At 37.5% G+C, this 12,045-nt stretch overlaps 1 protein-coding gene across 20 annotated transcripts in view; it reads left to right on the forward strand.

Moving 5' to 3' along the window:
* The window catches only part of LOC119794321 (protocadherin alpha-C2-like), a 210,777-nt gene that overhangs the window by 133,663 nt on the left and 65,069 nt on the right, over positions 1-12,045 (forward strand). Inside the window, exon 1 of one of the 20 annotated variants that reach the window (XM_038301811.1) lies at positions 6,065-8,526. The exons of the other annotated variants lie outside the window; for them this stretch is intronic. Within the exon in view, the coding sequence (XP_038157739.1) occupies positions 6,121-8,526 (2,406 nt within the window). The 5' untranslated portion in view covers positions 6,065-6,120. Of the gene's footprint in view, positions 1-6,064; positions 8,527-12,045 lie in introns of those variants that run through there. 20 annotated transcript variants of the gene reach the window in all.

The following is a 12,045-nucleotide window of genomic DNA, read 5'->3' on the forward strand; positions in this document are numbered from 1 at the left end:
TTTCAGTATTTGATAAAGACAGCAGTAAAAATGGAATAGTTAATTGCAAAATTTCAGATAATGTCCCTTTTAAATTAGAGTCAAACTATAAAAATTACTATTCTTTAGTAATTAATGGACCTCTGGACAGAGAAACAGCCCCTTACTATAACATTAGTATAACTGTCATAGATGAGGGCAGTCCACCTCTTTCCAGCACCAGTATCATTGTTGTGCACGTTTTTGATGTAAATGACAACAAACCTCGTTTCACAGAAGAAACTATTAACATATTTATAAAAGAAAACACTCCACCTGGAACAATTATTAAAACGGTGACAGCAGTTGATGCAGACATTGATCAAAATGGCCGGGTTAGCTACTCGCTTTTATATGATAATAATCACTTGCTCTCAGTTAGTTCAATAGTTAACATAAACTCAGAGACCGGAGATATAATCAACCTTAAGTCCTTTAACTACGAGGAATTAAAAACGTTTCAGTTTAAAGTTCAGGCCACAGACTCGGGTGTTCCTCCACTCAGCAGCAACGTGACTGTTAACATTTTGATTCTGGATGAAAATGATAATAATCCAACTATTTTAGCACCTTATACAGAGCACGGATCAGTTAACAGTGAGACCATCCCTTATTCTGCTGAATCAGGATACTTTGTAGCAAAGATCAGAGCTGTGGACGCAGACTCTGGATACAATGCGTTGCTTTCTTATCACATGTCTGAGCAGAAAGGAAACAACCTGTTCAGGATCGGAACCAGTACCGGGGAGATCAGGACTAAAAGAAGAATGAGCGACAATGACCTGAAAACCCACCCACTGTTGATTCTAGTTTCTGACCATGGAGAACCTTCACTATCGGCTACAGTGTCTATAGAGGTGGTGGTTGTTGAAAGCATAGCTGGTGACCAGACTCAGTTCAGACATGTGCATTTAAAAGATGACAACTTCTCTGATTTGAACTTGTATCTGCTGATCGCAATTGGGTCAGTGTCTTTGATCTTTCTACTGAGTCTCATCAGTTTAATAGCTGTCAGATGCCATAGAACAAATCAAGATTTTAGCAGGTACAGCGCCCCCATGATCACCACCCACGCTGACGGGAGCTGGTCTTACTCTAAAGCTACACAGCAGTATGACGTGTGTTTCAGCTCAGACACACTGAAGAGCGATGTAGTGGTTTTTCCCGCACAATTTCCACCTGTAGATGCGGAACTGATTAGCATTGATGGAGGAGACACGTTTACCAGAACTCAGACTTTACCAACAAAAGAAAAGGTAAGAACAGTGTTTTATTTTGTTTTATGCATGGCTGTCATATGAAGCAAAGTAGTTCATGAATGAATAAAAGTACCTAATACATGTCGAAAACGTAGTAAATTAATCTGAACTAATAACCGACTTATCAAGTTCAATTAAATGGCACTTATCTCAACTATACAGTTTATTATAGTAATACTAATACTAATAATAATTGTTATTATTATTATTATTATTATTATTATTATTATTATTATTATTATTATTATTATTATTATTATCAGTAGTAGTAGTAGTATTCACAAAGGACAGAATCTCATCATGTGTCACTGTCCGTGGTACTGATTCTTAAATACATAACTTCTCTCGAATTGCTCTAATGGTTTATTATGTAAAAATATTTATAAAGCTAATCAAATAATTTAGCTTCTTCATGGTATGTCTTATACACACTGAACACACCTGCAAGTTTATTACTCCCATTCTAACTGATTCGAAATTGTATGTAAGTGTAGGAATTCTCAATATATAACGGTTGAACTGATCCAAATAGTTTTTACGATATTATATTGGGTTACTGCCACGGTTAAAAGGTTACATTTACATATGTACTAAATTCCGAAATTTTCAGTAAAATAGAAAATTATGTATTGTTTTGGATAAATATAGTTCCAAAGTGTGTTCCTTCAACAGTGTTATCTGTTTTATGTTTCTTTTCTTTTGTTTATTTGTAATGTCTATTTTTTTTCAACCGGAAAGCATAACACGGGTCCATCATTTGGAAAGAAGATGACAAAAATATTGTTTTACAGTTTGCATAAATCCAAATTAAGCATTTTTACCTGTATTTGCCGACAAATTTTGAACAAAACATGACTGGTGTGTTGTATTATGGGGAGTTTGGTGTAGTTCCCACTTATGTCCACATGAGGACATTGTGGACCTTTGCATCTGAATTTCCAGTTCGATTCGTCAGCGCTCCTCCCCGTCAGATGGAGGTGGGGAGGTTTCTCTGACGTTTAAAACAAAGAGAAAAGTGGGTTGAGAAAGAACAAGCGGGCGACTGAGTGAAGCTTCTGACTTGATATCTCGGTTTATTGCTAAATAGTTTGCTGTTTTTATTTTTTAATTTAAATTTTTATTTTTTGTGGTCTGATAAATTATATTTTTCTCTTTGATTTGAGGAAATATGAATTTCACGGGGAGTACAAGCTCTATGTGGATATACCTTTTCTTTGTGCTGCTGGGTTGTTGCTGGCAAGCAGCTTTGGGTCTGCTTTCATACTCCGTTTTGGAGGAGGCTAAACAAGGGACTGTTTTCGGGAATATTGCCAAAGATCTCAAGCTAAATGTCCAGGAATTGGAAGCACGTATGTTTCAGATCGTTAAAGGAACGAAGAAAAAATATTTTGAGGTAAACCTAAAGACAGGCGCCCTTTACGTGAATGAGAGAATAGATCGAGAGGAACTATGCAGCAATGAAGAAAAATGCTCAGTAACTGTAGAAGCTGTTATTAACAATCCTTTGAAATTGTACCGCATTGAAGTTGCAATTACAGATATAAATGATAATTCCCCCAGATTTATCAGCAATTCTCGGCTTATCAACATTAGCGAAAGTACAGCAGCTGGCACTAAATTTCCATTGCGCCCAGCTCACGATGCCGACGTTGGGAAAAATTCAGTTAGTGCCTACAGACTTGGTCAGAATGAATACTTTTCTCTAGATACGCAAAAGGGAGATAAACTGACCCCAGAGCTAGTGCTTCAGAAAATGATAGACAGAGAAAAGGAGTCTTTTATTCAGTTGATACTAACTGCTCTAGATGGAGGAACACCTGCTAAATCTGGTAGTATGACAATTATAATAAATGTTTTGGACAATAATGACAATCCTCCAGCATTCAATCAAACTCTATATAAAGCAAAAGTGTATGAGAATGTTAAAATAGGGACGTCAATAATACGATTAAATGCTACCGATTTAGATGAAGGGCAAAATGGACAGGTTATATATTCATTTAGTGAAGCAAGTGGGAAAGAAACCGAACTCTTTGATATAGATAAAAATACAGGGTGTGTAAGAGTTAAAGAGAATATAGACTTTGAAGAAAATAATGCTTTTGAGATTCGAGTGCAGGCAAAAGATAAAGGTTTATCGCCATTAAACTCACATGCTAAATTGCTTATTGAAGTTTTAGATTTAAATGACAATGCCCCTGAAATAACAATAACATCTCTGCTGAACACAGTGAAAGAGGATGCATCCATTGGCCTTGCAATTGCTCTTGTTTCTGTCTTTGACAAAGATAGCAGTAAAAATGGAAAAGTTAACTGTGAAATTTCTAATGATGTCCCTTTCAGGTTGGAGTCAACTTATAAGAATTACTATTCTTTAGTTGTGGATGGACCTCTAGACAGAGAAAGAGCATCACAGTACAATATTATAATATCTGCTGGAGATGACGGCAACCCACCTCTCTCCAGCACCACGATGATTCATGTACATGTTTCTGATGTTAATGATAACAAACCTCATTTCACAGAAGACAGTATCAACATCTTTATAAAAGAAAACAGTCAAACAGGAACAGTTATTAAGACTGTTTCTGCAATTGATGCTGACAATGATCAAAATGGTCTGGTAAGCTATTCTCTTTTATATGATAACAGTAACCAATTGCCTCTTAGATCCATGATAAATATTAACTCAGAAACAGGAGATATAATTAGTCTGCAGTCTTTTAACTATGAGGAGTTAAAGACTTTTCAGTTTAGAGTTCAGGCCACAGACTCAGGTGTTCCTCCACTCAGCAGCAACATGACTGTTAAAGTTTTAATTCTAGATGAAAATGATAATAATCCAACTATTTTAGCCCCATATTCTGAGCACGGATCCATTAATAGTGAGACTATCCCTTATTCAGCTGAAACAGGATACTTTGTTGCAAAGATCAGGGCTGTGGATGCGGATTCTGGGTACAATGCATTGCTTTCTTATCACCTGTCTGAGCCCAAAGGAAATAACCTGTTCAGGATCGGGACCAGCACCGGTGAAATCAGGACTAAAAGAAGAATGAGTGACAATGACCTGAAAACCCACCCATTAGTGGTTCTGGTTTCAGATCATGGAGAACCCTCACTGTCAGCTACTGTGTCTATTGAGGTGGTGGTTGTTGAAAGCACAGCTGATGTACAGCACTCAGTTCAGACATGTCCATTTAAAGGAGGACAGCTTCTCTGACTTGAACTTGTATCTGCTGATCGCCATCGTGTCGGTGTCTGTGATCTTTTTGCTTAGTCTCATTAGTCTAATAGCTGTCAGATGCCATAGAACGAACCACGATTTTAGTAGGTACGGCGCCCCCATGATCACCACCCATCCTGATGGGAGCTGGTCCTACTCTAAAGCTACCCAGCAGTACGACGTGTGTTTCAGCTCAGACACACTGAAGAGTGATGTAGTGGTTTTTCCCGCACAATTTCCACCTGTAGATGCTGAACTGATCAGCATTAATGGAGGGGATACTTTTACCAGAACTCAGACTTTACCCAGCCAAGAAAAGGTAAGAAGAGATTTCCTTCCTCATAATTGCACAGTTCAATATTGCTGCGTTCCCAGGGTGTTGTATATCATTTTACTCTATATTTTATTTTTTCAGAATTGAATCTAAGTTTGTGATTAATCCAATTTTTCTGCTGAGATACATTACACTTAATTTGGTATCTGTATTTATTTGCTGGATATGTAGAAATTTCTCTGCTACGGTGCTAATGATGTTTAACTGTAATTTGCCAGAGTACCGATTGCATGTATTTCAAGACATTATTTCCAAGTTGAATTATTATTTCATCGCATTGATTTTAGATTCAGCTCTATTCAAAAATGTTAGATATTTTCAAGATCTTTTTAGTTGCTGGAAATGAAATTAATCACTTTAAGTGCTTTATATTTGATTGATGCAGAATGTCAGGTTATTCTTGGAGTATTTAATATATCTTGCAGAATATATTATTTTTAATTACAGTACTTTTTGGGGAGGGCTTAAAATAAACTGAAGTTTAAGGTTTTAGTTAAACAAAAAGAAAAACTGAACATTTAGTATTGACAGCAACTTTCATTTAACTTTATTTGCAATTGATTATGAATGCTAAATGATTTTTGCATGGTTTTAAGGAGAGTTTATTGTTATCAATTATGCAAGGTTGTTGACTTGCATTCAGTGGAGGACAAACTTTATTTTATTTCTTTGTCCACTGTATTATACAGTAATCCTGATCTATTTCTCTTAGCTGAACGTGAAAGCTTGGGCTGGTTGTTTGAGAATGCATTTTTTGTCTACCTTGCTATGTTAAGCAAGCATGGAAAATTAGACTAAAAACTTTGTACCCTGTTACTTTGTAAAAAAAACTGGTATATTTGAAATGGTGTCAAATTATCTTCCTTTTTGTATTTGTTCAGTTTTATATCAATGTGAGTTGGCCACGTGTGTGCATGACACTTACATAAAATAATTTATCCATTCATATAAGAAAAAAAAAGTATTCTTTTGCCAGTTGCGCGTTTTAGACTTGCAGTTGAAATCTATTTTTTTTTCCCTTTAAGCCGTGCTAAATAATAACTAACACTGTGTGATGAAACTCATGTTAATTGTGGACGTAGTTTTTGCGCTTGTCCACAAGGGGACATAATAGACCGTGACATCAAAATGTCCACCCTGGGTTCTCGTGTATCCTCCCAGTTTCAGGGAATGATAACATTTTATGGTTTTGAACAAAGAGAGAAACGGTGTGAAGGATAAGGACGCAGGGAAGAATCATCCGGAGAAGATTTTTTTTTCTTTTATTATCTTTAAAGGTTTTGATGTACGTTTTCTCTAAATTGAAAAAAATGAATTTTAACATCAGATCGAGCTCTTTGTGGATGAGCCTCTTCTTTGTACTGCTGAATTGCTTTTTTCATGCGGTTTTAGGACAGCTTTCTTATTCCGTGTCGGAGGAGGTAAACCTTGGGACATCTGTCGGAAATATTGCAAAGGATCTTAACCTTAATGTACATGAAATGGAAACCCGTATGTTCCAGATTGTTTCTGGATCAAGGAGAAAATATTTCGAGGTAAATCTGAAGACGGGGCTGCTGTATGTTAACGAGAGAATTGATCGAGAAGAACTCTGCGGCAAAGAAGCAAAATGTGTAATCGTTGTTGAAGCCCTTATGAATAATCCACTGAAACTGTATCGAATAGACATAACAATATTGGATGTCAATGATAATTCACCGTTATTTCTCAGCCAGACGCAGGAGTTAAACATCACTGAGAACACAGCAGCGGGCACTAAATTCCCTCTTCATCCAGCTCACGATTCAGACGTTGGCAAAAACAGCATACACTCGTACAGGCTTAGTCAAAACGAACATTTTTCTTTGGAAACACACAAAGGAGAAAATTTAACACCCGAACTGGTGCTTCAGAAAGTTTTGGACAGAGAAAAGAAAAATTTAATTCTGCTCACCCTAACTGCGATAGATGGAGGGACACCTGCTAAATCTGGAACAATGGCTTTGACAATTAATGTTTTGGATATTAATGATAATGCCCCTGAATTTCAGAAAAGTCTTTATAAAGCCAGTGTGTATGAAAACGTTACAATAGGCACTTCAATAATAACACTAACAGCTACTGATTTAGATGCAGGCCTGAATGGAGAAGTGTTATACTCGTTAAGTGCTGTCGGGAGGGTGAAATCAAATGAGCTCTTTGCAATTGATGAAAAAACTGGAACAGTAAAGAACATAAAGAATATTGATTTTGAAGAGAATAATGCTTTTGAGATTAGAATTCAAGCTAGTGACAGAGCAGTATTTCCTATGACATCGCATGGGAAATTACTAATAGAAGTACTAGATGTAAATGACAATGCTCCTGAAATTACACTGACCCCACTGTTAGATACAGTAAAAGAGGACGTATCCATTGGTACCGCGATTGCTCTTGTTTCAGTATTTGACAAAGACAGCAGTAAAAATGGTATGGTCCACTGTAAAATTTCCAACAACGTTCCTTTCAAATTGGAAACAAATTATAAAAATTATTATTCATTAGTGGTGGGTGGTCCTCTGGACAGAGAGGCGGTGCCTTATTATAATATCAGTATTAGCGCTACAGACGAAGGAAGCCCCCCTCTGTCCAGCACGAGCGCTTTTCTTGTACATGTCTCTGATGTAAATGATAACAACCCTTATTTCACAGAAGGCACCATAAACATCTTTATTAATGAAAACAGTCCATCAGGAACAGTTATTAAAACTGTGTCAGCAGTTGATGCAGACAGTGATCAAAATGGTCAGGTTAGCTACTCGCTTGTATATGACAACAGGGACCCGCTGCCTCTAAGATCAATGATAAATATAAACCCGGATACGGGAGATATAATCATTTTACAGCCTTTTAACTATGAGGAGTTAAAAACGTTTAAGTTTAAAGTTCAGGCCACGGACTCTGGTGTCCCTCCGCTAAGCAGCAATGTTTCTGTTAATGTTTTAATTTTGGATGAAAATGACAATAATCCAACTATTTTAGCTCCCTATTCTGAGCATGGATCCGTTAACAGCGAGGCCATCCCTTATTCAGCCGAAGCAGGATACTTCGTAGCAAAGATCAGAGCTGTGGACGCGGATTCTGGCTACAATGCGCTGCTTTCATATCACCTGACAGAGCCCAAAGGAAACAACCTGTTCAGAATTGGAACCAGCACCGGGGAAATAAGGACAAAACGGAGGATGAGCGACAATGACCTGAAAACCCACCCATTGGTTGTTCTGGTTTCAGATAATGGAGAACCTTCTCTGTCAGCTACCGTGTCTATTGAGGTGGTTGTTGTTGAAAACACAGCTGATGACCAGACTCAGTTCAGACATGTACCTATAAAGGATGATAACTTCTCTGACTTGAACTTATACCTTCTGGTCGCCATTGTTTCGGTCTCTTTGATATTTTTGCTGAGTCTGATCAGTTTAATAGCTGTCAGATGCCACAGGACAGACAGCACTTTCAGCAAGTACAGCGCCCCTATGATCACCACGCACCCTGACGGGAGCTGGTCTTACTCTAAAGCTTCTCAGCAGTATGACGTGTGCTTCAGCTCAGACACCCTGAAGAGTGATGTAGTGGTTTTTCCAACACCGTTCCCACCTGTAGATGCTGAACTGATCAGTATTAACGGAGGAGATACCTTTACGAGAACTCGGACTTTACCAAATAAGGAAAAGGTAAGAACGTAGTTACATTGTTTGTTATCCGCGTCTTACTGTTTCTCTATGCTTATCTATTTTTCTGTGTAGCGGCAACGAATCCTTTTGAATCGTTTTTCACACGCAAGCTGTTGACAAGTCTTCAAGGTTATTAAGAAAGTTAGAATAAACCATTTAGAGATAAAACACGGTTTCTCTAGAATGGACGTAAACTAAGTCTGGCCATTGTGTGATATTAAATGCCAAAAGTTTTTTGAGCCAAAGTCAGTTCTGACATAATCTTCTTAACATGTCTCTTACTCTTTGTAATATCATAAAATTTAATCATTTATGTTGCAATATTTTCTAGACAAGATCGTCAACACTTTGAGAACAAACACAGCGGAAAACAATGACATAAAATGATGCATCAATAGATAAATTCACATTACCTTTTTTATTTTTATTATCAAGTTGAATACTTATGTTAAATATACAACTTATTATGTCAATTTCGCTTGTAAATGACTGTACATTCCCTTATAAGCCTTTAAATATGTGTATTGCATTAATATTTAAGCGTTGAATATTTAAACGATCAGAGGAGCGCGTTTCCCTCGAATCCACACAAGAGGACACTACAGACCGCAGCATTTCAGTATGGTTATTCGGGACTCCTCCCAGATCAGTCGATGATTCCTTTTTACTCTGTTACAAAGAGAGGTCTGGAGACAAAGAAAGGCCGTCCTCTGTAGCGGAGAACATGCTGACATTTATTTTGAAATAAATGCTTCCCGATTCTCATCCGTTATCTCCGTACCATACGGCAAAACATCCTGCTTGTTTGTGCGCCTCGTCATACCTCTGGAATTATGCTTCTTTTTGAGAGACCGAGCTCGATATGGATTTGTGTTTTCCTTGCGCTTTTGGACTATTATCTGGACGCTGTGTTTGGACAGCTCACATACACCATCGCCGAGGAGTCGAAAATTGGAACGGTTTTGGGAAATACAGCGAGAGATCTGAACATTAATGTCCAGGACCTGCAGACTCGCATGTTTCAAATCGTTGCTGGATCTAAAAAAAAATATTTCGAGGTAAATTTAAAGACGGGTTCCCTGTATGTAAATGAAAGGATAGACAGAGAAGAGCTTTGTGGTGGACAGCAAACATGTCTACTCAGCATAGAAGCAGCCATAAATAACCCTTTAAAACTTTATCGTATTGAAGTTGTTATATTGGACATAAATGATAACTCGCCATTATTTCCCAGCAACTCGCAGATGATAAATATTACTGAAAGCACAGCAGCAGGAGCTAAATTTCTGCTTAAACAGGCTCACGATGCAGACGTAGGAAAAAATTCTATTAGCACCTACAAGCTTAGTCAAAATGAGTATTTTTCTTTGAACGCAAATAGGGGGCAGGGCGCTCTGGTCGAGCTAGTACTACAGAAAGTATTAGACAGAGAAAAACAGTCTGTAATTCACCTTACGTTGACTGCAGTTGACGGAGGAACACCTGCTAAATCAGGAAGCATGACAATTACAGTAAATGTGTTAGATGTTAATGATAATCCTCCGGTTTTCAGTCAAAAATTATATAAAGCAAGTGTGTATGAGAACGTTAAGATAGGAACATCAATAATTACTCTGAATGCGAAGGACTTAGATGAAGGACCAAATGGCCAAATTACATATTCTTTGATTGAAATAGATCGAGGAAAACAAACAAACCTATTTACCATCAACGAAAAAAATGGCACCATAACAAATATAGGCAACATAGATTTTGAGCAGAATAATGCTTTTGAGATTCAAGTGCAAGCCAGTGATAGAGCAAACTCTCCTCTCACTTCAAATGCTAAACTGCTTATTGAGGTTTTAGACTTGAATGACAATGCACCTGAAATTACAGTAACGCCACTCTTAGATACAGTGAAGGAGGATGCCTCCAGGGGCACAGCAATTGCTCTTGTTTCATTATCTGATAAAGACGGAGGAAAAAATAGTTTAGTGAACTGTGAAATCCCCAACAATATTCCTTTCAAATTAGAAACAAATTACAAGAATTATTACTCTTTAGTTGTTGATAGACCACTGGACAGAGAAAAAATACCTCACTATAATATTAGCATCACTGCTAGAGATGAGGGTACCCCACCTCTTTCCAGCACTAGCATTATTGCTGTGCATGTCTCTGATGTTAATGATAACAAACCTCATTTCACAGAAGACATAATAAACATATTTATGAAAGAAAACAGCCCAATAGGAACAGTTATTAGGACAGTGTCAACAGTTGATGCAGACACTGACCAAAATGGTCAGGTTAGCTACTCGCTTTTGCTTAATAACAGTAATCCTCTGCCTCTAAGATCAATGGTAAAAATAAACTCAGAAACAGGAGATTTAACTAGTCTACAGTCTTTTAACTATGAGGAGTTAAAAACCTTTCAGTTCAAAGTTCAGGCCACAGACTCTGGTGTTCCTCCTCTGAGCAGCAACGTGACTGTTAATGTTTTAATTATTGATGAAAATGACAACAATCCAACTATTTTAGCTCCCTATTCCGAGCATGGCTCTGTTAACAGTGAGACTATTCCATATTCTGCTGAATCAGGATACTTTGTAGCAAAGATCAGAGCTGTGGACGCAGATTCTGGATACAATGCTTTGCTTTCATATCACCTATCTGAGCCCAAAGGAAACAACCTGTTCAGGATCGGAACCAGCAGTGGGGAAATCAGGACTAAAAGGAGAATGAGTGACAATGACCTTAAAACACACCCATTGGTGGTGGTGGTTTCTGATCATGGAGAACCTTCTTTATCAGCTACTGTGTCTATTGAGGTTGTGGTGGTTGAAGGAGCAGCCAATGACCAGACTCAGTTAAGACATGTGCCTTTGAAGGAGGACAATTTTTCTGTTTTGAACTTATATCTGCTGATTGCCATTGTGTCAGTATCCGTGATATTTCTGTTGAGCCTTATCGGTTTAATAGCTGTAAGATGCCACAGGACTGACAACGATTTCAGCAGGTACAGCGCCCCCATGATCACCACCCACCCTGACGGGAGCTGGTCTTACTCTAAAGCTACTCAGCAGTATGACGTGTGTTTCAGCTCAGACACACTGAAGAGTGATGTAGTGGTTTTCCCCGCTCCGTTTCCACCTGTAGACGCTGAACTGATAAGTATTAATGGAGGAGACACTTTTACTAGAACTCAGACTTTACCCAATAAGGAAAAGGTAAGAATTAAACTTCCCTTTACAGACATGGTATACATTCACGTTTTAACTTTTTCATAACATGCTATCTATCCTTTTGTAAATTTAAATTGTGTATTTATTTATCTATTAATTTATTTTTATCAATGTTTAACCTGATTATATTAGCGATTGCAGTTATTACAGGAATTGTGTTTATGATATAAGAATTCCTTTTATCTGTTTGAAAAATATTCAACTCCATACAGCCTCATTAGTGTGATACTAAAGTGGTTAATGATTTTGGTTAATGTTGAAATATATGCTATTTATCTAATATGAAATTTCA

This window comes from Cyprinodon tularosa, unplaced genomic scaffold (genome assembly GCF_016077235.1).
Source record: "Cyprinodon tularosa strain WSP-4 unplaced genomic scaffold, ASM1607723v1 ctg476, whole genome shotgun sequence".
Classification (NCBI taxonomy): domain Eukaryota; kingdom Metazoa; phylum Chordata; class Actinopteri; order Cyprinodontiformes; family Cyprinodontidae; genus Cyprinodon; species Cyprinodon tularosa.